The 25,333-nt window shown below is 38.4% G+C and overlaps 1 protein-coding gene across 1 annotated transcript in view; it reads right to left on the bottom strand.

The window, feature by feature from the left end:
- The window catches only part of KPNA3 (karyopherin subunit alpha 3), a 98,974-nt gene that overhangs the window by 13,529 nt on the left and 60,112 nt on the right, over positions 1–25,333 (bottom strand). Inside the window, exons 7-11 of the mRNA XM_049852907.1 lie at positions 23,266–23,351; positions 21,157–21,243; positions 20,621–20,790; positions 19,151–19,195; positions 709–840 (exon numbers count right to left, since the gene is read on the bottom strand). Of these exons, the coding sequence (XP_049708864.1) occupies positions 709–840; positions 19,151–19,195; positions 20,621–20,790; positions 21,157–21,243; positions 23,266–23,351 (520 nt within the window). The remainder of the gene's footprint in view (positions 1–708; positions 841–19,150; positions 19,196–20,620; positions 20,791–21,156; positions 21,244–23,265; positions 23,352–25,333) is intronic.

Here is a 25,333-nt window from a genome sequence, read left to right as displayed (position 1 = left end):
TAATTCTCATATGGGAGAGGCAGGCAGGAAAAGTTTGAGAGCTGGGAAGTGACCAGATGATAAAAAACCTCTTATCTGGATTGGGATATTGGTGGCACCAAAACATTTTAACAGAGGCCAAGACTGGGCATACATTTCCATTTGGAAAGCTCACTTTGGCATAAGTGGGACAAACTGATCTAGCAGCCACCTACCCCTAACTAGACTGGGGAGACACTGGAAAGAGAGGGAGGCAGTTAGGAGGCTACTGAAATTAACAGAGAAAAAGAAACTGATTCTTGAACTAAATCAGTGGCTCAGATTTGAAGGCTATATATAAAGAAGAATCGAAAGGACTTTGTAACAAAGAGGAAATGAAAGGGGGGATCGAGGTTTCTAGTTTAGACCACACTGTCCACTGAAAGGGGACAGGCTTGTGGGAGATGATGAGACACTGCATTTCTGTCTGGTTGAAATGACAATAGAATGCTTGATAGAGTTCTAGGAGGATATATTTACGAGGTCAAAAACAACTGGCTGTATGGGTCGGAAACTCGGCCAAGAATCTGAGACAAAGATATGGAAATCAACAAAATCAGGGTCAGGCGAATAATAGGAGAAATCTGGGAAGAGAGGCACCTACAGGCAGAACTGAAACCTGGCCATGCAAGCTAACTGGTTATAGCAAACACAATTCTATACAGGCAGGAAAATTTTAAAAATACTTACTTGAACTTTCACTTCCTGGTGGCTTAGAAGGGGCACCAGAAATGGCACAACCCCTGAATCAATAACCATCTGTATCTGCTCATTCCCTCCATCTGTCAGGTATGACAGGGCCCAAACAGTATCGACAAGAATCTGCAAGAGGAAAAAAGAACTGCCAGTTTACATATTTGTCTGAATGTGTACTTCTTCTGTTACCACCCTTAGGTTTTATGTTTTAGCTTGGTGGCAACAACATCTGCTTCCCTGACAAATGGATTAAGTAGGAGGTATCTTGCTCTCAAGCCCTACCTCAGACTACTCTTCACAAAAAAGACCCACAGAAGTCTGTGATAACTTCTACCTATCTTCTGCATTTATGTATCCGATAGGCAAATTTAAAAACAGGCAGAAAAGTAATTATGCTTGCACCACAAGCTAGGTACCTAATAATCACATTCATTAGACACAGAATGAGGCCAATACTTCAAGTCTGTTGTTGTGTGCCACTGCGTCAATTCCGACTCACAGCAACCCTATGGGGCGCAGTAGAACTGCCCTATAAGGTTTCCTAGGTTATAATCTTTACTGGAGCAGATTGCCAGGTCCTTCCTCCAGTGGAGCTGCTGGTGGGTTCAAATGCCGACATTTTGGTTAGCAGCCGAGTGCCTAACGATTGTGCCAGCTGGGCTCCCTCCTTACTAGAAGAGGCCAAGAAGATCATCTATCTACTCTAGAGGTTTTCAGACATGTTTTGCAACGCAGTTAATTTTTCAGACTACAAAAGTAAATAAGCGCGCCCTCAGTTGAGGAACATGGAGTACAACCCATCCCCCTATGTCCATCCTAATTTTGCAAAGAAAAAAACATAGGCTCAGAGGTTTGGTGACTCGTTCAAGGTCAAAGAGTTTGTCTGTGGCTCTCCATGGTGTTTTCACAGAGAAATGTGAAACACTGGTCTTATCCTGTGTGAAATTCAGAGATGTTTATTATTAAAATTAAAGACATCCTGTAGCTCTAAGATAACACCAGCCACCTAAATTCAAATCTCTCCACGTACCCTTACAAAAAATAGATGAATGAGAAGAGCAAATACATACTGACTAGGTAGAAGCTACCTCGGATCCCTCTTGCAACAAAGACTCGGAAAAACAAGTGACTCGATCACATACATGACAACCTACGAAACCTGACCATCAAACACAGACCTAAGAGTTGACCCTAGTCACAGGTGAGCGAAAAGCTGCGTCCTGAAGCAGCAATAGCCTCTGGAACCAGCGTCTGGCGCCACAGCCTTGAGCCCTCACAGTTCCCTGGTGCCAAGTGGCGGGGCTGATTGCAGCTTGCTGAGGCGGGGCAGGCATGGGACACAGCCCTAACCCCCAGCCCCCTGGGGTAACCTCGGTAGAGACTCAGCCAGCGCGAGCAGGCTGCACACTGACGGGGCTAATGAGAGAAGGAGCAACCATGGGGAAGCAGTGACTGTTTTCGGAGCCTGAAGCCAGCGTCCCAGTCAGAAAACCTTGATGCTGGGCTTTGGACTGGGCGCAGGGGAGCTGACACGGCATCCTGAGACGACGCAAACACGGGATGCAGCCCTAACCCTTGAAGTGACCTCGGGGGAAGCCCAGCCAGCGCATGCAGGCAGCGCAGCGACGCGGCTGACAGGAGAAGTCACCGGGAGGAAGCCACTGGTTTTGGAGCCTGGAGTGTGGAGTCCCAGCCGGAGAACCTTGGTGCTGGGCTTTGGACTGGGAGCGGAGGAACTGACCACGGCTTCTGAAACAGCACAAGCATAGGACGCGGACCTGACCCTCGGGGGCAATCTCGACCCAGCCAGCTGCACACAGGCTACACACCCTTGGGAATCTCAGATAAAACAGTCAACATCAAGCAAGATAAGTAACTTTGTCTATATTCCTGGGTGCTACTCTCTCCTATCTATCTGATCCCACCCCTCCCCTTCCCAGGCAGCTTCATTAACATTGGAATTTCCTGGACCAGGGAGTGAAGTGCTGTGTGGTTTTTTTTGTGTGTGTCTTTTCCTAACCCATTCTCCTGGCCTGAGAGAAGCAGCTACAAAAAACTCAGGGACCAAAAATCCTTCCCTGACTTCCTGAAATTGGAATAAAAATACACAACTCCAGCCAAGCATATGAGATCCACAGTCTTGGGCTTTCATCCCTACAGGGAACAGGTGGCTATTATAATGCAAAGGCATTCTGATAGTGATCTGACTGTAACTGTTTTAGCGGATTACTGGAAAGACAAGTTTTCCAAGTCTGATATCTCTACCTATTAAACAGAGCCCTCACTGACCCACAATGGGGAACTGAGGACTGAAGCTCCACCCAAACCACCTAGCCTCCTGCCAAAGGGGTGTGAGGACAGTGACACCTACCAATCTGTAGCGGTACATGCATTGGGTGCCTAAGGTACAGCTGCAGAGCCCACCCACCAAAGTGCTTTAGGAATAGAGACACACCTACCTCACTGGCACTTGGGGGAAGCCTGTCATCATCCTGCCCCCGCCCCCGGAGTGTGACCCCCTGCTGCTACTAGACTCTGGTGCACACAACTATCACCACTACTCCTCTAAGTTAACAGGTGACAGTATACACCACACACTTGGTGACCCAAAATCAGATTCTACTCAAGAATAATGAATGGACTCTTAGGCTTATATATCTGATAACAGCCCAAACCAGCTGGTAATAGGACATAAGTGATTCAAAGGCTACAACAATCAAGACAGTGCAATCTAGTAGCCCATCTGGGTATACTGAAAGAAAACAAAACAAGATAAGACTCAGTGAGCAAATATAAAAATAAATCATTACAATATCTTACAGATGGCTCAGAGACAGCAGTTGATATCAAACCACATAAAGAAGCAGACTATGATTGCTTCTACAACTCCCCAAATTAAGGAATCAAAGTCTTTCCCAAATGAGTACACAATCCTGGAATTGCCAGATGAAGAATATAAAAAACTAATTTACAGAATGCTTCAAGACATCAGGGATGACCTCAGAAATGAAATAAGGCAATCTTCAGAAAAGCCAAGGAACACACTGATAAAGCAGTTGAAGAAATCAAAAAGATTATTCAAGACCATAGTAGAAAAATTAATAAGCTGCAAGAATCCACAGAGAGACAGCATTCAGAAATCTAAAAGATTAACAGTAAAATTACAGAATTAGACAACTCAGGCAGTGAGAGGAGCAGAATCGAGCAACTGGAATGCAGAGTGGGGGATCTGGAAGATAAGGCAACTGACACCAATACAGCTGAAGAAAAATCAGATACAAGAATTAAAAAAAATGAAGAAACCCTAAGAATCATGTGGGACTCTATCAAGAAGAATAACCTGCGTGTGATTGGAGTTCCAGAACAGGGAGGGGTAACAGAAAATACAGAGAGAATAGTTGAAGATCTGTTGGCAGAAAACTTCCCTGACATCATGAAAGGTGAAAGGATAGCTATCCAAGATGCTCATGGAACCCCATATAAGATTGATCCAAAAAGAAAATCACCAAGACATATTATCATCAAACTTGCCAAAACCAAAAATAAAGAGAATATTTTAAAAGAAAGGTCTCCGACAAAGGAGAATCAATAAGAATAAGTTCAGGCTACTCAGCAGAAACCATACAGTCAAGAAGGCAATGGGATGACATATATAGAGCACTGAAGGAGAAAAACTGCCAGCCAAGGATCATATATCCAGCAAAACTCTCTCTCAAATATGAAGGTGAAATTAAAACATTTACAGATAAACACAAGCTTAGAGAATTTGCAAAAACCAAACCAAGGCTACAAGAAATACTAAAGGAAATTGTTTAGTCAGAAAAATCAATAATATTAGATACCAACACAACACAAGGTCACAGAACAGAAAGAACATTCTGATATCAACTCAAATAGGGAAATCACAAAAACAAAATAAGATTAATTTTAAAAAGAAAAAAATGCTCAAAACATGGAATCATTGAAGTCATTATGTAAAAGATCACAATAATCAAAAAGAGGGACTAAATACAGGAGGCATAGAACTTCCATATGGAGAGGAAAACAAGGTGACACAGAATGATACAAGTTAGGTTTTTACTTAGAAAAATAAGGGTAAATATTAAGGTAACCACAAGGAGGTCTAACAATTCCATAACTCAAAAACATTACTACTCACCAAACATAAATTCAACTACTATGAAAATAAGGAACACACATTTTACAAAGAAAAACACCTCAGCACAAAAAAGTAGGGTAGAAAAATGAAACTGTCAACAACACACACAAAAAGGCATCAAAACGACAGCACTAAACACATACTTATTTATAATTACGCTACATGTAAACGGACTAACCCCACTGCCCCACTGCCATTGAGTTGATTCCGACTCATAGCGACCCTATAGGACTCCCCCATAGAGTTTCCAAGGAGTAAATAGACTAAATGGACCAGTAAAGAGACAGAGAGTCTCAGACTGGATAAAGAAACACGATCCGTGTATACGCTGCCTACAAGAGACACACCTTAGACTTAGAGACACAAACTAAAACTCAAAGGATGGAAAAAATATATCCAGCAAAAAACAATCAAAAAAGAGCAGAAGTAGCAATATTAATTTCTGACAAAATAGACTTTAAGCTTAAATCCACCACAAACGATAAAGAAGGACACTACATAATGATTAAAGGGAGAATTTACCAGGAAGATATAACCATATTAAATATTTATGCACCCAATGACAGGGCTGCAAGATACATAAAACAAACTTTAACAGAATTGAAAAGTGAGATAGACACCTCCACAATTATAGTAGGAGAGACTTCAACACACCACTTTCAGAGAAGGATAGGACTTTCAGTAAGAAGCTCAACAGAGACACGGAAGACCTAATTGCTACAATGAAACAACTTGACATCATAGACTTATACAGAACACTCCACCCAACTGCTGCAAAGTATACTTTTTTTTCTAGTGCACATGGAACATTCTCTAGAATAGACCACATATTATTAGGTCATAAAACAAACCTTTGCAGAATCCAAAACATTGAAATATTACAAAGCATCTTCTCAGACCATAAGGAAATAAAAGTGGAAATCAATAATAAAAAATCAGGGAAAAGAAATCAAATACTTGGGAACTGAACAATACCCTGCTCAAAAAAGACTAGGTTATAGAAGACATCAAGGAGGGAATAAAGAAATTCATAGAAGGCAATGAGAATGAAAACACTTCCTATCAAAACCTCTGGGACACAGCAAAAGCAGTGCTCAGAGGTCAATTTATATTGATAAATGCACACATACATAAAGAAGAGCGAGCCCATATCCGAGAACTGTCCCTACAACTTGAACAAATAGAAAGTGAGCAACAATAGAATCCATGAGGCACCAGAAGAAAACAATAAAAATTAGAGCTGAACTAAATGAATTAGAGAACAGAAAAACAATTGAAAGAATTAACAAAGCCAAAAAAGCCGGTTCTTTGAAAAAATTAACAAAATTGATAAACCATTGGCCAGATTGACTAAGGAAATACAGGAAAGGAAACTAATAACCCGAATAAGAAATGAGATGGGCCATATCACAACAGACCCAAATGAAATTAAAAGAATCATATCAGATTATTAAGAAAAATTGTACTCTAACAAATTTGCAAACCCCGAAGAAATGGATGAATTCCTAGAAAAACACTACCTACCTAAACTAACACAGTCAGAAGTAGAACAATTAAATAGACCCATAACAAAGAGATTGAAAAGGTCATCAAAAAACTCCCAACAAAAGAAGCCCTGGCCCGGACGGCTTCACTGCAGAGTTCTACCAAACTTTCAGAGAAGAGTTAACACCACTACTACTAAAGGTATTTCAAAGCATAGAAAATAATGGAATACTACCTAACTCATTCTATGAAGCCACCATATCCCTGATACCAAAACCAGGTTAAGACATCACAAAAAAAGAAAATTACAGACCTATATCCCTCATGAACATAGATGCAAAAATCCTCAACAAAATTCTAGCCAATACAATTCAACAACATATCAAAAAAATAATCCACCACGACCACGTGGGATTTATACCAGGTATGCAAGGTTTGTTTAATATTAGAAAAACCGTTAATGTAATCCACCATATAAATAAAACAAAAGACAAAAATCACATGATCTTATCAATTGATGCAGAAAAGGCATTTGACAAAGACCAACACCCAATCATGATAAAAACTCTCAGCAAAATAGGAATTGAAGGAAAATTCCTCAACATAATAAAGGGCATCTATACAAAGCCAACAGTCAACATCATTCTAAATGGAGAGAGCCTGAAAGCATTTCCCTTGAGAACGGGAACCACACAAGGATGCCCTTTATCACCGCTCTTATTCAACATTGTGCTAGAGGTCCTAGTCAGAGCAATTAGGCTAGACAAAGAAATAAAGGGCATCCGGATTGGCAAGGAAGAAGTAAAATTATCTCTACTTGCAGATGACATGATCTTATACACAGAAAATCCTAAGGAATCCTCCAGAAAACTACTGAAAGTAATAGAAGAGTTCGGCAGAGTCTCAGGTTACAAGATAAACATACAAAAATCACTTGGATTCCTCTACATGAACAAAAGGAACATCGGAGAGGAAATCACCAAATGAATACCATTCACAGTAGCCCCCGAGAAGATAAAATACTTAGGAATAAAACTAAAGATGTAAAAGACTTATACAAAGAAAACTACAAAGTACTAGTGCAAGAAACTAAAAGGGACCTACATAAGTGGAAAAACATATCTTGCTCATGGATAGGAAGACTTAACATAATAAAAATGTCTATTCTACCAAAGGCCGTCTATACATACAATGTGCTTCCGATCCAAATTCCTATGACATTTTTTAATGCGATGGAGGAACAAATCACCAACTTCATATGAAAGGGAAAGAAGCCTCGGATAAGTAAAGCATTACTGAAAAAAAAGAAGAAAGTGGGAGGCCTCACTCTACCTGATTTTAGAACATATTATACAGCCACAGTAGTCAAAACAGCCTGGTACTGGTACAACAACAGGCACATAGACCAATGGAATAGAATTGAGAACCCAGATATAAATCCATCCACATATGAGCAGCTGATAATTTGACAAAGGCCCAGTGTCAGTTAATTGAGGAAAAGGTAATCTTTTTCACAAATGGTGCTGGCATAACTGGATATCCATTTGCAAAAAAATGAAACAGGACCCATACCTCACACCATGCACAATAACTAACTCCAAGTGGATCAAAGACCTAAACATAAAGACTAAAACGATAAAGATCATGGAAGAAAAAATAGGGACAATGTTAGGAGCCCTAATACAAGGCATAAACAGAATACAAAACATTACCAAAAATGACAAAGAGAAACCAGATAACTGGGAGCTCCTAAAAATCAAACACCTATGCTCATCTAAAGACTTCACCAAAAGAGTAAAAAGACCACCTACAGACTGGGAAAGAATTTTCAGCTATGACATGTCCGACTAGCGCCTGATCTCTAAAATCTGTATGATTCTCTTAAAACTCAACCACAAAAAGACAAACAACCCAATCAAGAAGTGGGCAAAGGATATGAACACGCACTTCACTAAAGAAGATATTCAGGCAGCTAACAGATACATGAGAAAATGCTCTCGATCATTAGCCATTAGAGAAATGCAAATTAAAACCATGATGAGATTCCATCTCACTCCAACAAGGCTGGCATTAATCCAAAAAACACAAAATAATAAATGTTGGAGAGGCTGTGGAGAGATTGGAAGTCTTATACACTGCTGGTGGGAATGTAAAATGGTAGAACCACTTTGGATATCTATCTGGCATTTTCTTAAAAAGTTAGAAATAGAACTACCATACAACTCAGAAATCCCACTCTTCGGAATATACCCCAGAGAAATAAGAGCCTTCACACAAACAGATATATGCACACCCATGTTTACTGAAGCTCTGTTTACAATAGCAAAAAGATGGAAGCAACCAAGGTGTCCATCAACAGATGAATGGTTAAATAAACTACGGTATCTTCACACAGTGGAATACTACGCATCGATAAAAAACAGTGACGAATTTGTGAAACATTTCATAACATGGAGGAACCCGCAAGGCATTATGCTAAGTGAAATTAGTCAGATGCAAAAGCACAAATATTGTATAAGACCACTACTATAAGATCTTGAGAAATAGTATAAACTGAGAAGAACACATTCTTTTGTGGTTACGAGGTGGGAGGTAGGGAGGGTGGGAGATGATTACTTACTGATTAGATAGTAGATAAGAACTACTTTAGGTGAAGGGAAGGACAATACTCAATACAGGGAAGGTCAGCTCAACTGGACAGGAGCAAAAGCAAAGAAGTTTCTGGGATAAACTGAATGCTTCAAGGTCATCGGAGCAAGGGCGGGGCTTTGGGGACTACGGCTTAAGGGAACTTCTAAGTCAATTGCCAAAATAAATTCTATTAAGAAAACATTCTGCATCCCACTTTGAAATGTGGCATCTGGGGTCTTAAACGCTAACAAGCGGCCATCTAAGATGCATCAATTGGTCTCAACCCACCTGGAGCAAAGGAGAATCAAGAACACCAAGGCCACATGATAACTATGAGCCCAAGAGACAGAAAGGGCCACATGAAGTAGACACTTACATCATACTGAGACCAGAAGAACTAGATGGTGTCCGGCCACAACCGATGACTGCCCTGACAGGGAGCACAACAGAGAATCCCTGAGGGAGCAGGAGAACAGTGGGATGCAGACCTCAAATTCTCATAAAAAGACCAGAGTTAATGGTGTGACTGAGACTAGAAGAATCCCAGTGGTCATGGTCCCCAAACCTTCTGTTGGCCCAGGACAAGAACCATTTCCGAAGACAACTCAACAGACACAGAAAGGACTGGACAATGGGTTGGAGAGAGATGCCGATGAAGAGTTAGCTAGTTGTATGAGGTGGACACTTGAGACTGTGTTGGCATCTCCTGTCTGGAGGGGAGATGGGAGGGTAGAGAGGTTTAGAAACTGGCAAAACAGTCACGAAAGGAGAGACTGGAAGGAGGGCGCGGGCTGACTCATTAGGGGGAGAGTAAATGGGAATATGGAGTAAGGTGTATGTAAGTTTATATGGGAGAGACTGACTTGATTTGTAAAGTTTCACTTAAAGCACAATAAAAAAAAAAAAGAAGAAGAGCAAATAAAATCACATGTAGCCCACATCTTCAGCATTACTAGGAATCACAGAACACGACAAATTTCAAATAACATGTCAGAAGAGGAAAAATTAAATTCCCACTTTTGTCTGGGTTTCTGCCCCAAGCCTGTGTGAGACTTCAGCTTCTGAAGAGGCTGCATGGAAAAGAGGAGAGGGCACTGAAAGGGTGAAAGGCAACACAGCCAGTAAAACTACTGCTCCTAAAGATAAAAGAAATAGTTCTCTGAACCTCCAGGCAAAAATATCAAATTACTTGTAAAAGTAAGAAAGTTACTGTGAAATAGCAATTTTTAAGAAATGAGGAAAGATAGTGCTAACTAAGGATCAGGCTATAGAAAAATAGTTATACATGTAAGAACTAAGAAAATACAAGCTTTTCTTCAGAAGTCTACTAAAGCAGGGGTTGGCAAAGTATAGCCTGTGCACCAAATCCAGCTGTTTTGTTTTTGTAAATAAAATTGTATTAGAATACAGTCATGCCCATTTATTTACACATTGTCCATGGCTGTTTTCATGCTATAAAGCAGAGATGCATAGTGCAACAAAGACTGCACGGCCTGCAAAGCCCAAAATTTTTACCTTCTAGCCCTTTACAGGAATCCTTGGGTGGTGCAAAAGTGCTTGATTACTAGCCAAGAGGCTGGCAGTTCTAACCCAACCCGGGCTTCCTTGGAAGACAGGCCTGGCCATCTGCTTTGAAAAGGTTATATAGCCTTGAAAACTCTATGAAGCAGTTCTACTCTGCAGACATGGGGTCACTGTGAGTCAGAACTGACTAGACGGCAACTAACAACAACAACAACAAGCCCTTTATAGAAAAAGTATGCCAGCCCCTATACTAGAGGATGAGCTTCATTCAACCAAGAGATGACCAGGGAAGCTTCAGTAAAAAAACTCATGTTGAGCATTTAACATACCCACTTCTCACTTATCAACATGGTTAGGTTCCAAAGACTAAGCTGTTACGTGAAAACTGGTGTTCTGCAAAAATGGAGGATAACCATATCAAATCACAAAATGGAGGATGACTATATCATTACATAACTGTCAAATACGATCATTATAAAACTGCCAAACCACTGAGAATGATGGCTCCGCCAAGTTAACACATAACCGTAGCTATCATAGCTATAGTTACTCTCGCCTCGCATGTTGGTGTTCGTTACTGCCAACGTACGGTGTTAATGTGCAAAGCAGTTAGTAGATTTTTTTACTATTGTTTAAATGCGAAATGTTGGATAACGAGACAGTTGATAAGGAGTAGGTTTATAGATCGTAGATCACAGATTAACACAAATGTGAGGACATGAATGGAATAATAATTTGTAAATGGTGTATGTTCTGGAAAAACAGAGACACTGCAACTTTAAAACTGGCAAGACAGAAGCTATGCCTGTGAGCTGGGCCCATCTACCATCCCAACCCAGCTGTAATGAGGCCTTGCTCCTGGAGGGTGCCTAGAGATGCTGCGTGTGAACAGAGCCAGTCTGGCAGTAACAAGACTTAAATAGGATTCAGAGTCTCATAATACCTGAAATGTCCAGAATACAACTGAAAATAACTTGTCATATCAAAAACCAGGAAAATCTCAATTCGATAGAGAAAATATGATATACAGGCACCAACAATGAGATGACACAGATATTATCTATGGAATTATCTGACAAGAATATGACAAGGATGTTAAAGTATCATAAAAATGCTTCGACAAGCAATTATGAACATTCTCGAAACATGAAAAATAGGAAGTCTCAGCAAAGAAATAGAAGATATAAAGAAGAACTAAACAGAAAATTTTAAACTGAAAAATTCAGTAACTGAAATGAAAACCTCACTGGAAATGTTCAATATGAATAAAGATGAGAGAAGAGAAAAAAAAAAAACTCATGAACTAAAAGACAGGTCAATAGAAATCATCCAAACTCAACAACAGAGAGAGAGAGTGAAAAGAAAGGAACAGAGCCTTCTGGACTACTTATAGAACAATAACAACAGACCTAGTATTTATGTCATCAGTGTCCCAGGACATGTGGAGCTAAAAAAATTTTGAAGATATTTATAATGGCAGAAAGTTTCCCAAATTTGGCAAAAGACATAACCCTACAGACTGAAAACTGGAAGGAGGAGGATGAGAGAAAGAGAAAACAGAATAAGCTCATCAATCATTGCACAGGTAAAAGACAGGAGTCAAAAAATACTATTTAAAACTGTCTCACTACATAGTTAAAAAGAAAAAGTGCATTACAAAAGGTAACTACTAAAACAAAAATACAAACCTTCCTAAATACCAAAAGAAATTTTAAAAAGGAGAGAAAAAAAAAAAAAAAACACTAAATAGAGAATAAAACACACAAATTATAACACAAAATAATATGAGAATTGAAACCAAACATATTAATCTTATCAATATATGAGAACTTGGGCCACATCAAATAGTTTATGGTAACAATGTGTTCTATGGTGAATTCTTATTGCCAAGCCATACCAGTCTAATCTTTGGGTAGTCTACAGACTGAGTAGCTAAGGTCAGTCAAATGGGTGCTCCATGTCCACATGACAGAGACCCAATAAACACCCTGGACACTGAGGCCCTGGTGAGCTTTCCTGCTTGGTAATATGTTTTGCAAACATAGTTGCTGGGAGAAATAAATACCACCAGTATATGACTCCACTGGGAGAGAACAACCTGAAGCTCGTACTTGGCTTCTCCCAGGCTCTGCTCTATGAGCCTTCTGCCTTTGCCAATTTCAATTTAAAAATTCACTGGATGGATCCAATAGCAGATGAAGATGAGACCAAAAAAAAAAAATTCAAGAACAGTAATAAACTGTAACTGTGAGTATAACAACTTTTTTTGAGTCTTTCTAACTAATCACTGAATCTAAGGGTGGTCTTGGGGACCCTTGATATGCTTATTACCAATGTCACCCATAATCAAGTCTCAGCACATAACCAAACTGCTACAACTGATTAATTTCATTTGTACCAGTGGTAAAATAAGCTAGATATGTATCAAATATTAGAGGACTCTCTAATCTATCTAGGAATGTCAAGCCATGAATGAACAAAAAGGGCAGGAAAACCAAATCCCATTGCAAATAAACTTTAAGCAGCACAATGAATGGAAAGCAAATGAACACAGACTGACCTGAAGTAGTCCAAATTTTTCCCCTAGTTCTCAGAGTCAATATTTAGCTTTCCTTCTAATGTCTCAAAGGGACATTAAAGTCCAAAACCCACCTAATTTCTTCACACTCCAACCCAGCTTTTTCTCCACCATTCTCAGCTGTCACTGACTCAAATTCTCAAGCCATTCCTGCTGTTTTATACCTCTTTCTGCAGCTATTATTTTCTGTTGCATCCTACCCTAACACTCTAGTTAGAAAGCTTGGTATTACCCTTGATTCCTCTCCTCTCACCATCCATATCAAATCCAGCAAATGTTACCATTTAAACATTTCTCAGGTCTCCCTTTGCCTTTTTATTCCTATTGTCTCAGTTCTAATACTGGCCCTGATTTTCTCTAATCCACACCACAAAACGACGACTAATCTGACTTTCCAACTCCAGTCTCCTCTAAAATCTATACCCAAATTAGTAGGTATGCGCTATCAATCCAAAATACAAATTTGATCATTATTCTTTGGCTCCCTATCTACTACATAAAAAAAAAGATATATGACTCTTTCACGTGGTAATCAAGACCTTTCATGATCTGTTGTTATTAGGTGCTGTCTAATTGGTTCCGATTCATAGCGACCCTATGTACAAAAGAACGAAACACTGCCCGGTCCTGCACCATCTTCACGATCATTGCTATGTGAGCCCGTTGCTGCAGCCACTGTGTCATCTATCCCGCTGAGGGTCTTCCTCTCTTTTGCTGACCCTCTATTTTAACCAAGCATGATGTCCTTCTCCAGCAAATGATCCTTCCTGAAAAAGTGTCCAACGTACATGAGATAAAGTCTCGCCATCCTTGCTTCTAATGAGCATTCTGACTGCACGTCTTCCAAGACAGGCTTGTTTTTTCTTCTGGCATGATATATTCAATATTCTTCGCCAACACCACAATTCAAAAGCATCAGTTCTTCTTTGGTCTTCCTTATTTAATGTCCAGCTTTCACATGCAGAGGTGACTGAAAACATCATGGCTTGGGTCAGGGGCACCTTATTCCTTAAAGTGACATTTTTGCTTTTCAACACTTTAAAGAGATCTTTTACAACAGATTTGCCCCATGCAAAGTGTTGTTTGATTTTTGACTGCTGCTTCCATGGGTGTTGATTGTGGATCCAAGTAAAACGAAATCCTTGACAACTTCAGTTATTGGTCCAGTTGTGAGGATTTTTGTTTTATGTTGAGATGTAATCCATACTGAAGGCTGTGGTCTTTGATCTTCGTAAATGCTTCAAGTCCTCTTCACTTTCAGCAAGCAAGGTTGTGTCATCTGCATAACGCAGGTTGTTAAATGAGTCTTCCTCCAATCCCGATGCCCGTTCTTCTTCCTATAGTCCAGCTTCTCAGATTACTTGCTCAGCATACAGACTGAATACGTATGGTGAAAGGATACAACCCTGACACACACTTTTCTTGACTTTAAGCCATCTAGTATCACCTTGTTCTGTTCAAACAACTGCCTCTTGGTCTATGTACAGGTTCCTCATGAGTACAATCAAGCGTTCTGGATTTCCCGTCATTTGCAATGTTATCCATAATTTGTTATGATCCACACAGTCAAATGTCTTCGCACAGTCAATAAAACACAGGTAAACATCTTTCTGGTATTCTGTGCTTTCAGCCAAGATCCATCGACATCAGCAATGATATCCCTTGTTCCATGTCCTCTTCTGAATCGGGCTTGAATTTCTGGCAGTTCCCTACTGATGTACTGCTGCAGCCACTTTTTTTATGATCTAGGATCTGTTAAGACTCCACCTTATTTTTCCCCCCACTCTGTTTCATAATTTATGCTTGTATTGCTCAGCTGTTAAAAATTCCTTTGCTAACCCCTGAAACTACTGCCCTGAGATAATCTTTAAACCTTAAACCAAAAATATCCCTTGAAGTCTTCTTAAAACCAAGTAACAGTTTAGCATTAACTATTTAAAAATGTCGGCCTTGGACCTTACGCTCTTTTAAGGTAGGAAATTTAGGGGGCCAAAATTTATGTTAACGGAGGAGGAACAACTCATAAAAGGAGTATGAGAACGGTTGCACAATTCAAAGAATGTAATCAATGTCACTAAAAGGTATATGTAGAAATTGCTGAATTAGTGTATATTTTTTGCTATGTATATTCTCAACAACAAAAGAAATAAACAAACAAAAAAAAACTTTGCTGGTTCTTCCACTGCTGCCACTGTTTAAATACAGATAATTCCTTGGAATTCAATTTTTAGTCCTCTTTCTGAAATACAGCTTTCCCTAAACAATCATATTCAATGCTCAGTTTCATCAAATCTCATAAACTGACAAATTTGAAATATGTATTGTTTTATGCTTCCTAGAAATATGCCATAAAGGGACACCAAGTCAATCAGACCCAATGTGTCTGTCCTACAATAAACTCATCATCTTCCCCAGGCACGTGTATCTTTTTGCTTTATTCCTTCTGAACATTCATGGCATTGAAAATAATTTTTACTTCTTCTCTCTGAAACTTCCCCCCACCAGTTCTACTCACTTTATCTCCTAACTCTCAAATTCTTTCTCTCCTAACCATTACTATTGTTACTGCTTCTAGTTCATAATTCATCAACGTCTGTAGGCCTACTCTGCGAACAAAATAGGTCTATCTATCAAACTCTCCCCACTGCAAACCTTTATACTTCTAAGGTATTTAACAGATCTGAATACATCACTCTTCTATTTAAAAATCTTCAATGGCTCTGCACTAATTACAAAATAAAGTCCAAACTCCTTAATACAGGATTCAAAACCCTGCAACTTAACTCCTTGGCAAACGTCTTGGGTTATTAACTACCTATAGTCTCCAAACCCTCCGTGTACTTTCTCTAGTCCTAATATCCTTCCTTGTGTCTTTTAAAAATAATTTTATTGTTCTTTAGGTAAAAGTTTAGAGCACAAGTTAGTTTCTCATTCAAGAATTTATACATAAATTGTTTTGTGACATCAGCTGCAATCCCTGCAATACGACAGCACTCCCCCCTTTCCACCTTGGGTTCCCTGTGTCCATTCATCCAGTTTTCCTGTTCCTTCCTGCCTTGTCATCTTCCTTTTTGGGCAGCAGTTGCCCATTTGGTCTTACCTATTTGATTGAACTAAGAAGCACATTTCTCATGTATGTTATTATTTATTTCATAGGCTAAATCTTTGTCTGAAAAGTGGGCCTTGGGGGTGGCTTCAGTTCTGAGTTAGCAGGGTGTCAGGGGGCCGTAGTCTTGGGAGTTCATCCAGTCTCTGTCAGACCAGTAAGTCTGGTCTTTTTTTTGGTGAATTTGAATTTTGTTCTATGTTTTCCTCTGTCTGAGACCCTCTACTGTGAGCCCTATCAGAGCGGTTGATGGTGGTAGCCAGGTACCATCTAGTTATCCTGGGCTCAGGCTGGTGGAGGCTGTGGTACTTGTGGGTCCATTAGTCCACTGGACTAACATTTCCCATGTGTCTTTGGTTTTCTTCATTCTCCTCTGCTCCAGACAGTATGAGACCAGTAGACGTATCTTAGATGGCTGCTCACAATCTTCTACGACCCCAGACACTACTCCAAGCTGGATGCAGAATATTTTCTTTTTGAACTATATTATGCCAATTGACCTAGATGTCCCCCGAGACTATGGTCCCCAGCCCTCAGCTCCATCAATTCAGTCCCTCGAGCTGTTTGCCTGTGTCTAGGAAGTGTCTATGATTTTGCATTGGACGCATTGTTCTGACTTCCCCTATTGTGTGTGCTGTCTTTCCTTTTACCAAAGTTGACACTTGTCTACTATCTAATTAGTGATTTCCCCTCTCCACCTCTTCCCTCCCTCGTAACCATCAAAGATTTTTTCTATGTGTAAACCTTTTCCTGAGTTTTTGTAATAGTGGGCTCATACAGTATTTGTCCTTTTGTGATTGACTCTTTGATCAGCATAGTGCCCTTCAGATTCTTTCCTTGTGTTTTTGAATGACTTCAACTTGGAAAAAATCCTACTCATCCTAGTTGTGTGACCTTTGACAAATTATTTAACTATTTCTAAGTCTCTATTACCTTACTTGTAAAATGGAGAGATAATGATAGTACAAATCTCAGGATATTTATAAGGATTAAATGACTTACCATACGTTAAGTGCTTCAAATAGTGCCTGGCACCTTTTAAACTCTCAATAAATGCTAACTATTAACGTTATCATCTGTGTCATCTCTGTCACACTTCCACCACCAACCTTCACCTTATAATGCTCATTTCAAATGTTAGTTCCTAGTGAAGCTGTCTGATTTGTCAGACAGAATAACCTGTGCTCCTATAATCTAGCACTTTGGTCATTCCTCTGTTGTACTTTTCCCCTTGTTTGTGCTTACGCTGTGTTGTGTTGTATATTTATGTGGCTGTGGTATGAAAGAACATAGGCCTTGAACCTGGCTTCAATTTTCAGCTACAGCTCTCATTCGCTGCACGACCTTATGTTACGGAACTTTACTGAGCTTCAATTTCCTAATTTGTAAAATAGGATAATAAAACTTATAAGGGTGCTGGTAGGGTAAAAGGAAACCACAGAAAAAGATTCAGCATAGTGAGTTCTTGACAAATGCTCACTTCTTTCCCTCTTCTTAAGGTCTTAAAAGAGCAGTCTCTATGTCTTCTTTATCTCTGAACCCACAATTTACGGCACAACTCTGGCATAAGTGGAACAATCTGTGACTGTTTGCTAACCCTGACAAATATGCCTGTAACCCCAGTCCTTTGTTACTTTAATACCCCTGGCTTTCACATAAACACAACGAACAGATGGTGAAAGCTTTTATTTACCTATAATTCCATGATGTCCTAGGGAAAAGTCCTGATAGAATATCAGATATTTTGCTTATTTTCCTTTTAATCTTGGCTGTCAGAAAGCTCAGAGCTAAGCTTAATACTCAACTGCAACAACTAAATTTTTTCTATTAATTTACTTCTTTTTCCTTTCAAGAAATTTATTATCTTAGATGTCTTTTGCTAAGTCACCTTATACCCAGTTTGAAAACAGTACATAAACATGTTCTGCCTAATTTTTATGACATATGAGACTAACATATCACAAATAAAAAGTGACTTTAGTTACCTTTAAAACATTCTGTCCTAAGAGATTGAAGTCCTAATATGAGCTAGAGAAATGCAGCTTAATTTTTACATATGGACCATATTGCCTCATAAGAAATGCTAGCAATAATGTATTTCATCCCAAGGATAAATCACACACACACATAGACACAAAGGTAAGATTTCAAAAATACGAACATACAACAAATCATAAAGAGATCTTAGTTGGAACAATAGAAGCTAGTCAATGTTAATCTCACTGAAGTTTATCTATTATTGTTTGAAAGATAAAATATTTTGCCTTACTGCATTTAGAACTTTCACATTGCCTAAAGAGCATCAAATTAAACATCACACCACAATATAACATTAAATGTTTAACCAAATCTCATGTAACCAAAGTATCATTTAAAATGCCTCTGCATTTAAAACTATATATCCTTCAATACTATGCTACAAAAGCTTGTAGCCAGGGAGACAATGCGGTTTTATGGAAAAAGCAAAACATCTGTTGTCAGAAGGCCCTGGTTTGAATATCACCTCTGACCCTAGCTAGCTCTGCAACCTTGGATAAGCCACTTAACCTCTCCCTAAGGCTGTTTCTTCTTATTCTGTAAAATGGGGACAAATAATACCTAGCCTACCTATTGAAAAATCAAATGAGATTTAAAAAAATAATAACGAAGGTACTTTAACCTTTATTAGGTTTAACCACTTTACAAATATTAATACTTAAAAACACTATAACAATCCAGATAAAGAAATTAACTACATACATGGTAATTTCTCTCAAGTCAGCATTTTGCTGTCTGGATGGTTTAGCTACAAACCTAATCTATCCTTAATCCTGTTTTCAAAAACTACTTACACATTGTGGAAGCTTGACAGGTTGAAAAAAATATATGCTGACACTTACTAAAAGCCTAAAAGAGTAAATAATCCTTCCAGTCCCCATTGAGAGCGAAATCTCGAAGATTCTGCTTTACTTACGTTTATGTCTGTATGGTATATGAGGACACACAATGCTGGCAAAATCTAAGGAAAGAAGATAGATAATAAGTAACACTAGAGTTGATGAATAAGTCTTAGTAAAAATAAACTGCTACACAGAAAGCAGTAAATACTGTTTGTAGGGCAAGAAAAACAACATGTTTGAAACTCTTCACTTAAGAAAATGAAAATTTAGTAAGATCATCCTAAAACACCAAAAGTATATTTAAGATGTCCAGTTAAAATACACAAATAATCTGTCAGAGATAAACGTGCCTTAAAGGAAAAACATTTGTTTTCAATAAACTTATTTATACACACAATGCCGAGCGGAAAGAATGGAGATACAAGTACTACCAGTATGGCTACTCAAGAAATGTTACTATTAAAACTGCCACCATCATCTCACTTACCTGAGTAAAGTAAAAATCTGATTTTATCTAAGAAGTTATGTGATTCATATTAAAGTTTTCAACCTCAGATTTAGTCAAGAAATTTATAACCAATACGTCTACATATAAAGCTTTTGTTTCTTGAATTTCGGCTTTACAGATCTTTATTTAAAATCTGGGGAAGGAATGGGGAGGGGTGTCGATGGGAATCACACTCAGTACCCTTTCCAGAAAACAAATGGTAGCAGAAGCTAGCTAAAGATGTCAATGATAAAGACATCATTTCTCTACAGTCAAACAAATAAAAGTTACGAAGAATTTTTACAAACTTAAAATACTCAAATCCATTTACAAATTAGATGTAAAAAAGTTTTTACTTTCCTTTAATTAGATTTAACACAAAGTATGTCACACTTTTAAGAACACTAATTTTGTGAGACATCAAGGGACACTTCAGTTGGACTTAATGCAAACTTACTCAAGGACATTTGCATAGAAGTACACTAGTTTCACTGCATAAGCACCTTATTTAGTAATTTTTAAATCAACAATGCAAGGCAGTAACAAAACTTCCAGTTTTTTTTTTTTTACTTTCTGCTTTTGTATTTTCCTGTTTGAATTTTTTATGTTTTCTTTCTATAAACATACCCAAAAACCAAACCCAGTGCCGTCGAGTCGATTCCAACTCATAGTGACCCTATAGGACAGAGTAGAACTGCCCCAAAGAAGTTCCAAGGAGTGCCTGGCAGATTCGAACTGCCGACCCTTTGGTTAGCAGCCGTAGCACTTAACCACTACGCCACCATACAGTGGTTAAAAAAGAAGAACCGGGATGGACTGACAATTTTTCAGGTGCTATAAGACACTCAACTTTTATTTCACAAGAGTCAAAAATAAAATGAATAAAGTTAAGTAAAAATGATTCACTTTTAACAGCCCTCTTGAGAGATAATTTACATACCATAAAAAATGTTATACCTGAATGAAATCAGTATATTATTTTTTCCCTGTGCATGAAAAACTAAAGCATAAACATAGGGAAAAATATACCATTGGGCCTTTACAATTCTTCATTTACCTCCTGAACTGTTTCCATAGGCGGTGGGGGGTCCTTATTCCTGCAGAGATTGACAATGACCCATGTGACGTTCCGAAGGAAGGTGATGGGAATGGAGGGATTGATGAAGGACAGAAGAGGTTTGACAACTCCCAGTGATATGACATAATCTCTACATTGAGGACCATCACCTACAGAAATGAAAATTGTATTTAAAAAAAAAGTACATTCAAGATGAGAAAGTCTGAAATGTATGCAATGGCTCATGTCGGGACACTGATGTTCTATGTTTCCTCACCATTAGTCAAGCGCATCAGGTGCTGTTGTTTCCCCAGATTTTGATTTGGGGGCACAAAATTTAACCTACCAGTCCTGATAGCAAATCACAGTATCCTTTTCAAAGAGGTACCACGTTAAGTTAGTATTTATAAGGCAAGAAGACAGTCAACTCACAACAAATTTAGAGGAAACATAGTGTATAATGTCTATGCCAACGTAGGAAAAAAGTTAATATAAGGTTGTTAATTGGAGTCTTTTCAAACCTAAATAAAACTTACCTATAATGTTTCCCAAAGCCCATACTGCTTGTTCACAAACATTCTGATGTGGTGAATGAAGAAGTCTCAGAAAAAGAGGTACTGCATCTATAATAAAAAAAAAATATGTTTATGCTTATATTTATATTCTATAATAAAGAACAATATTTATACTCACGAAACGTTGAACAGTTTATAGGTTTCAACCTAAATAAACTGATAAAATACACAAAGTCCAGCACACTACAGATGCTCAATTACAGTTATCTGAATACATGTAGCAAAAAGCTTTATCCTAAAAAATCTATTTCAGTATTTTCCCCTACTAACATTCCAGTACACATCAATCAACAATATCTAAAGGCTGCTATTATATCATTAACTAAAAGAAAATAGCAGCATGAAACCTTTCCTGTAATGCATAAAAAAAGAGCTCTTACCCCAACATGTAACCTCAAAATGAAATACTCAGTCAAATGGAATCTCAATCCCTGATACAAGATTAACCAAAAAATTTGATTAATTCCGTATCAGGTCTCCTTTATATTTTAAAATAATTTATCATATAATCTTTACACTTTGTTGTTGTTGTTAGCTGCTGTTGGGTCAGCCTGACTCACGGCAATCCCACGCACTAACCTGCACGGCTGCAGATGAGACTGTCCTTCCGTTTCACATAAGTTAAATATTACCCGAAAACACGGATCTCACAGCCACTTCCAGGTAGGAAGCGGAAGCATAAGCCAGATCTTGAGCTCCAATCAACTGTGTGCTGCCGCAAAGATTTTTTGCTCTATCTGTGCATTACCTGCGTTATTTACCTAACACTTTCATAAAAATGACTGCCTTTTAACAGCTCTGTTGAGATATAATTTACATGCCATAAAATTCATCTGTGTAAATAATTTCTTTTCATTGCTGAAGAGTATTCCATTATATGAATACACCATATTTTGTTTATTTACTCTTCAACTAAAGGATATTTAGTTTATTTCCATTTTTTGGCTATCAAAAATAATGCTATGAACATTCATGTGCATTTGTGTATAAGTCTTCGTGTGGGTGTATGTTTTCTTTTCTCTTAGGTATATACCTGAGTGGAACTGCTGGGTCATATGAAAACTCTATGTTTAACCTTTTAAGAAACTTTCTCTGGACCATTTTACATTCCCACCAGCAATGTATGAGGGTTCCGGCTGACATTTTTAACTACTTTATCACTTTTATAAATAGAAGACCGATATCACTTACCACAGACAGAAGATAACCAAAATACAAACACAATGAAAACAAAACATTGTTACTAAATTGTACCTACTAGTGTCTACTGAAAGCCATAGTCTAAGGCCTGTTTCCTTTCTGTTAGAACTAACACCTAACTGGAAGCTTTCTCCTTGATACTACTGAAATAGCTGAAAGAGAACTAAAAGGGACTAGTATTCTCACTACATGATTCAATGTAACTTACTGTTATATACTACTTAAAATCATCTTGAGTCCCACCCAAAGTCAAAGTGTCCCACACTATAAAAGACAATGTATCTGGTCACATCTAGTTCATTTCAAAGACCTTTTATTAGTTTGGGTCACCAAACCACTAATAGTGAGCCTGGACTTGAAGTAAGCAAAATTATATATATATATATATTTATGACAAGCTAAATGATGTAAGCCACTGTACCCTGGAAGTATAAGAAACACAAATTTTAGGCCATTATTAGGAAATGTCTCTACTCAAAAATAAACTCTATTCACTTTTTAGTAACCACAATCAAAATTATTTAATAACAGATTAATGATACCTATGGGAAAGATGGAAACCCTGGTGGCAGAGTGATTAAGTGCTATGGCTGCTAACCAAAGGGTCGGCAGTTCGAATCCGCCAGGCGCTCCTTGGAAACTCTATGGGGCAGTTCAATTCTGTTCTCTAGGGTGGCTGAGTCAGAATTGACTCGACAGCACTGGGTTTGGTTTTGGTATGGGAAAGATTATCAATTATCAAAAAGTGACTTATAGAATTCACCAGTTTAAAAATGTTACAAGCTAAAATTCAGTCTTTATTCCAAATATCCATTTCTGTGCCATCGTTTAAGAAAAAAATCCAGCGAGTAAGGGTGTTAATGTACTTACTAGACTGTACAACGGCTTGAGTCTGTGCAGATGTTCCTGATGCTATGTTAGTTAGTGCCCAGGCAGCTTCAAACTGTAATGAAGGACTGAAAAAAACAGAGTTACCATTTAAATCTGTGAGCCGCAGTTCTATATAGCTATTCTTTACCTTGCCCTTGAATTTTGCCTTGTTATATCCAATGCCTGTTGGATATTCCCACTTGTATGTCTCATCAGCTCCCAAAGCCTTCAGTTACCATAAACTTGGTGCCTTAATTCCACTGGTAGTTGTAACATTAAAGCCAAGCCAAACCTGCTGCCGTCAAATAGATTCCAATTCATAGTGACCCTACACGACAGAGCAGAACTGGCCCACAGGGCTCCCAAGAAGCAGCTGGTGGATTTGAACTGCCGACCTTTTGCTTAGCAGCTGAGCTCTTTACTACTATGCCATCAGGGCTCAGTCACTATAAACTTGCTTCTTTATCTCCATTGATAGTTGTAACATTTAGCCAGCCATTATTTTCCTCGACTCCTTCTCCTCTCCCACAGACGCCACATCTAATTAGTAAGTCATGTCAGTGTTACCCCCTAAACATTTTCTCCATTTATATCATCACCCCTAACAGCACTGTACTAGTTTAGGCCCTCATCATCCCATCTGAATTACTGCCACAGCCTCTAGACTGATCTTACAGTCGAAACCCCATCCAACTCCACTATACCATCTGCTTTTCTTACTGGAGATTATTATAAAGCTGCCTAACTTTGCTGAAAGGGTAAGATCATTATAATTTGGAATAGTGATGGAAGACTTCATAAAGAAAGTGAAAACTGAACTAGTTCTTGAAAGATGAATAGAAAAAGGAAGGCACTGACAACTGGAAGTAGAAATAAAGGTATCATGGGTGGCAGGATCATGATGTGCATGGATGACAAGGAATAGATCAAGAGAGCAGAAGCCAAGGAGAGATGCAAAAACATAACAAAGAATGAAATTGGAAGGCAGGTTATGCAAGAGCACGTGTGTGCCTGAAGGGAGGGGAGCATGCATCAAATCCCAGGCTTTATTCTATACACACTGAAATAACTGGGTGCTGCTGAAGGTTTTTGAAAAGGGGAGTAAAGAAAATAATGTTGAAGACAATAATATGCGGAATAGATAAAAAATTAAAGGCTCATGTTCCTGTTAAAACACATGCAAAACTATCTACATGAAGAAAGGATAGATAGGGGAAAGAATATAAATTCCCTTAAACAGAGTACCAAGGTAGGAGGAAGTGGTGGTACGCAAAACCTAAGGCGAACGAAAGGTTAGGGAGTTAGGAGAAAGAGGGCTAGGATGTTAGTATCAAAAGGTCAAAGGGATCCAAGAAGGAAAAGCTGTCAAGGAGAACGAATGTAAGAGATACAGCAAGCAGTGAAGACAGAAAATATACACGTTTAAAGGGCAGAACAGATGAAAAGACGGAGTAACAAACAGGAAACGCGTGATGACTTTTGGTAGAAAATAGAGAATACGAGGCTATCAGAGGCAGGGGATAAGTAAAAGGACAGTAAGATCAAAGATGATAAACAGTGTATACTGTCCCAGATTTAAAGGAGAAAAAGTTATTAAGCTAGTCTAGATGGTTTGGCAAAACACTGGAAATGGGGCCTTACATGAGAAACTGGAAAGATGTCCAAAAAAAAAAAAAATTACAAAACCAGGGAAAGTCTTCCAAGAGGTCATATGAACAAACAAAGTACAGACAAAATAACAAGTGAGATAAATAAATGGTAAATTGACACTTACATTATAAGCTTGATATTATCTAAAGTATTTTGTATATATTATCGCTACTCGTTATAACCATCTAATTTTTATAAATGAGGTATCTGAGGCTCAGAGACACTACCTGACTTATCCAAAGCCACTTGTGTTTTGGTCAACAGCAGATTCTGGATTTAAATCAGGGTCTACTTAGCTCCAAAGTCTCTGCTCTTTTACACTACAACATAATTTCCCATGACAAATTCTTAAAGTTAAATTCAAATCACTGACAATTTTCTATTTTGCTGCGTTTTGTAATTATTCATTAAATTATAT

Source organism: Elephas maximus, chromosome 14 (genome assembly GCF_024166365.1).
Source record: "Elephas maximus indicus isolate mEleMax1 chromosome 14, mEleMax1 primary haplotype, whole genome shotgun sequence".
Lineage (NCBI taxonomy): Eukaryota > Metazoa > Chordata > Mammalia > Proboscidea > Elephantidae > Elephas > Elephas maximus.
This window is presented reverse-complemented; position numbering and strand designations above follow the sequence as displayed.